The sequence below is a fragment of the Branchiostoma floridae genome, chromosome 3 (assembly GCF_000003815.2).
Source record: "Branchiostoma floridae strain S238N-H82 chromosome 3, Bfl_VNyyK, whole genome shotgun sequence".
Lineage (NCBI taxonomy): Eukaryota > Metazoa > Chordata > Leptocardii > Amphioxiformes > Branchiostomatidae > Branchiostoma > Branchiostoma floridae.
In genome coordinates, this window is record NC_049981.1 from 27,791,577 (window position 1) to 27,796,647 (window position 5,071).

Here is a 5,071-nt window from a genome sequence, read left to right on the forward strand (position 1 = left end):
CAAACTGTCTGATAGAAATGTACTAAGGGAGTAGTATGTATAACGAGTAAGGCTGTTTTTTTTCTTCTACAGAAAGTCTCTAAAATGCTTATATATTTGTGTCACCAATGACACTAAAATACAACAGTTCCTGATCACAAGCATCTATCATAAGAAACAATCAATGAAAAAAATGTTTGTACAAGATAAACACCCATCTGGTGTTATTAAACAGCGAATCTTACAAATCACACTTCCAGTTCTTGATTTCTGCTGCCAGGTGATCGAGCCAATTTCCACATAGTAACCACAGCAGTCAGTGTGGACCCAGGCACTGCCTCTCACGAGAAGAGAAGTCAACAGTACAGAGTCATCGTACAGCGATTGCAAGTTTCTTTTTTTCTTTTTTGCGAGTTGCAGTACCAGGTTCCGAACTGGCTGTCGTGTTTACTATGACGTCACGGTCGTAAATCAACCTAACTACCTGGCAGCAGGAATCAGGAGCTGGAAGTATGACTGGTAAGATTCAAAAACACCAGAAGGGTGTATATTTTGTGCAAACGGTTATGTTCATTGAAAGGTACTGTTATGGCAGAATGTAATAAAAATGTTGACTTTTGGTGACTTAGGCACTTCTAAGGTTGTGTGACCGCACCTTGCCACAAAACTCTACTTACTTTGTCACATACTTTGTGTACCTTTCCAAACGAAATCATCAGGGGGATCAAATCAAGACCACTTTCGAAGAATAATTACACTTTATGTATTAGCAACACCCCCTTTCCACTATTAAACATTGATCACTGAGCTAACAAAAATTTGACAGATAGATCAACGAATTTCATACATAAAGAACTATCAAATTGTGGTTGGTGTGCTTTGTTGCCTTTTAATACACTTTTACATCTGGCTTAATATCCCCATGATCAAATCAGGGGTCACACAACGCTAAACGCAGTACGGTTGCTCAACGATTGTCGTCTATAGTGAAAATAGGTGGATTTAGCGCCCTCGTTTATCTATGACGATTCAGAAGACAGGGTAGTAGTGGGGAAAGACCGCCATTTCCACGGACTTGAGGGAGTACCAGTCACGTTTCCACCACCACCAGAACATGCCGTCTGGCCTGGCCTCGTGCTCCCCCTGCCGGTGGTACAGTCCGTTCAGGTTGGAGTCCCCACACTGCGTGTACCACCAGCCTCCCTTCATCTCCTGTAACGGAAGACAACCAACGATATAAACACATGGTGTTCTTCAGATCTCCGTTCCGATCTTTCGTGGCAGATTCGTTACTGTCGGCCAAAGCTATGTCCATGGGCCACCGTACGACCTAACACCCAGACGCCCTAAATTTCAAGGATCCAACCTGCACCCGAAAACACAACATTAATTAATTACTTGGTGATCACACCGCCCCTCCCATTGATACACATCAGGGACAACGCGTAGCGTTAAGGTACATGTACATGCACCCTTATGGCTAACTTGACCCGGAGCATACGTTCTCTAGACAAAGGTTTTGGTCGGGAGACTAGAAGTGGTACCTGCGGCGAATTAAAACGTCTGCGGTGCGGGTAGAAACTATAAACTCCCGCCACAGACTTCGCACTTACAAATCGGCCGTAATATGTCAGAGTCATTAGATTTACATGAATTGAAGCATTCCGTTCTGTGGCACAGGTGGGCGGAGGCAGACGTTAAAAATCGCGACCACTACTAGCCACCTTACCGAACCCTCAGCTTGGAGAATACCAGAGCATACACCGACCCACCTTGGGGCAGTCCACCCATCCCTGGTTCTCACTGCCCTTGTCCCTGGTGCTGAAGGCCGAGTCATGGTTAGCGTACATGGACTCTCCCGCGGTGCCGCTGTACCCGCTTACCTGAGAAAACAGGTAAAAATTAGCCTTCTTTGAAGAAATGCTAGGCGCGGTCGGATTTTGTTTTGTTTTGCTTTTTAGGGGGAGGGGGTGATTTGTGATTTAAAGATCGCAAATTAACGCTTCCTTCGGCCGCACCTAGACGGAGAAAAATAAAGTCACAGATAACATCTCAAAAGCAAAACTATTGAATCCTCAACTAGCAGTGCTGCATGCTAAATATTTCTCGCTCATTCGCTTCAATACTTCATTGTTATGATACAGATCATAGATGTATGTTCTTTTCGTTGAAATTCATCGAAATATCACCGACGTTCTAAGATGCTTTTATGATTAGTCTAAAGCCCACCCGCAGCCTGTAGCCCTGCCATTCGTTGTCGATGGCGAAGTGGTCGTACTCTGCGTAAGCCTTGTTCCCCTCCCAGTCGGACATGTCGATCCGCAGGGTGTAGTTCTTCTGGGCGGTAATGGCGTGGATCTTGTCGTTCCCCAGCCAGAACTCCCCACCCAAGTCGCCGAAGCCGTTCTTGTAGTCCGTCCAGGAGCGGGTGAAGTTGACGGTCCCGTCCTGCCGCCGCTGGATCACGGTCCAACCTCGGCGGTGCCGGGCACGACAGTACACAGAGAAGGGCGCCCCCTAGCGGGAAACATGCTTCAGTGTTAATCTAAACCTTATTTGCATAATTGATGAACCTGGTTAATTGTGTGAGTGGATAAACCTTGACGTGGAAACCATGCATCCTGTTAGTTTACTCCAAAGTTCGCCCTGCAGAATTCCCTATAAGTACATGGGTGTACTGCGAAAAAAAACGCATGGCATACGTTCAGAAACGTTCACAAGCTTCTGATGTGTTTCCACGGGAATATCGAAGATTGTACAATAGGTTGTGCAGGGTAAAATTCTTGACTCGGAGTTACTGTATAAAGTATGCTTTAAGATCGCGGAAGAGCATAGATTGAATTTTTAGACCCCGGGTATTCTGAGATGATATGTTCCTTGTTTTACACTTGCTTGCTGAACGTTGGTCCCCTCACAAGTTTAAGAAAGTTTTCTCCACAGGATGCGTCTTACAAAGCCGCGCACGCGGATTTAGTTTCGTATAAGCAGTAGCTTTAGTTTGTCACCAGAAGGCCCACCTGCCCAGAGTGTGGCATGTCAGTCTGCTGCCCGTGCGGCCTGATGTCGTACACCCCGCTGGTATGGTTCCCACCTGTATACACCTCCGCACAATCTAACAGGAAAATTAAATGTTAAACTAGAAAGGCCGGTATTTGCTTAGGAGCAAATTCAGCTATTTTCACTCCGCTCTCCCCTTTATGCAAAAATGGACTTTTCCAAAATTGAACTTGAAAAATCCAATGTGAGTACTGTACGGTAATCAAACTTTTATTTCTTTATTACAACACGCACACAGCATGCTAATGTTTCACACATTAACAAAGCAAGCACCGTTTTAGGCCACACCAATTTAATTTCTTGGTTCACGGATTCGCTCGCTCCGATTTTTTGGAAAAAAAAATAAAAATAAAAATTACCAATCAGCAAATTTTCACTATTAATGAAACCATTCACCAACTTCCTGGTGTAGCAAATTGGCCTTTATATCATAAGCTCCTTAAAATCAACAAACAGCTGCTGTTATTGTACAGTAATAGTGGTTTTGTACTTTTTTCAAGCAGAAAACTTTTTATTCTTTATATTTTTGATTAGCCCTTACCTTTACCCCAACCATTTTACAATTTTTATTTTTATTTTTATTTCGCCCTTTCGCTCCATATTTTTTATGAAAAAATCCGTGAACCAAGAAGTTAAATTGGTGTGGCCTTACTTCAAGAAAAAAAAATTATGTCACAAACGGAAATTTTCTACAGATGCAACACGTTATGCGTGTTGCATCTGTAGAAAATTTCCGTTTGTGCACTTATTCAAGGTTGTCACAAGCATAACTAATCTTCACAAGCATAACTAATCTTCATACAAGCAGACCTCTCCAAACAAACTGTACTACACTTTTAACTCTTTACCAAGATATGCTTATTAGCCGTTTTTAGCCAAGTGCAATTTAAAAAAAAATCCAATTGGATATCATGGCTGCACTGCAATTACATTATCATTACAAATACATATAAATGTATGCACATTGTATTCAGACAAAAAGGATCGCATTCTGTTTTTATACTTAGAGTTAATCAGCTAATACATTATATTGATGAACAAAGCTAATTAGCGACTGTATGTTTGCACGGAGTCTGTTTTGCATATCTAAATTTTTTGCATGCTTTTTGTCTGAAAAAAGGATGCAGCAATTGCAGTCATTATACGTCTGTTATAAACTTAACGTCCCATTTATTTTCCACATAAACTAATCAGTTTATGATTATCTAATTATTCTGGTTAACTGTTACAGTAGTACAGTGCATTACTAAATTACACAGCATATACCATGACGTGGTGTCTGAAAAGTCATAAAAACTTATTCATGTCTGTCATGAAATACAATGTTTGAACTCATGGTTGGTATAATAATATCTCTAATTGTCACTTAGTTTAATAGTTACAATATTGTCACAAATAGCCTAATCATACATAAAGCTGGTGTTTCTGTCACAGTAACACTTCTTGTACGTGACTTTGCTATCCTCTCCTTGGTGTCTGTTGATGCCACCTTTGTAGCCAGTTGACTATTGTGTTCTCTGACAGGCCAGACTTTGTGGAATTAGTTGAGTTCGAGCACCCGACCAATAATGAATTTAGCACTGTCAAATTGACACCCTCTATCAAGGCACAACCCCACCTGTCTGCACAACAGTCCTGGTGGTGTATCCTCTTCCTCCAGTAGAAAATAGAATAGAATACAATAATTAGTATTTCCTTTGTGTAATTTCATGTACTGCCACCCAGAGTAAAAGGAAGATCCTTTTTGTTTGTTGATTAGAAAAAAAGCCACACCTGATTACATATATTCTTGTACAACCAACCTGAATGGACAATTCACAACATAGTGTAACGTTTGTACTAGTAGATTTGCCCTTGAAAATCTGTACTATCATATAACGTTACTATGGAAGAGAACTACTGTACACTTTTCACCGATAATTAGTAGAATCATATCATAATGTTTAATTAGTAGAAATTGTAGATATACTCTGTATTCTTTCTTTTTTCCGTGCAGGTTAAAGTTGGCCATACAAAAATGACTGTACTTTTTGTC

At 41.3% G+C, this 5,071-nt stretch overlaps 1 protein-coding gene across 1 annotated transcript in view; it reads right to left on the reverse strand.

Moving 5' to 3' along the window:
• Positions 1–75: 75 nt before the first annotated feature.
• The window catches only part of LOC118412559 (fibrinogen-like protein 1), an 8,491-nt gene continuing 3,495 nt past the window's right edge, over positions 76–5,071 (reverse strand). Inside the window, exons 3-6 of the mRNA XM_035815486.1 lie at positions 2,997–3,091; positions 2,209–2,496; positions 1,752–1,862; positions 76–1,191 (exon numbers count right to left, since the gene is read on the reverse strand). Of these exons, the coding sequence (XP_035671379.1) occupies positions 1,009–1,191; positions 1,752–1,862; positions 2,209–2,496; positions 2,997–3,091 (677 nt within the window). The 3' untranslated portion in view covers positions 76–1,008. The remainder of the gene's footprint in view (positions 1,192–1,751; positions 1,863–2,208; positions 2,497–2,996; positions 3,092–5,071) is intronic.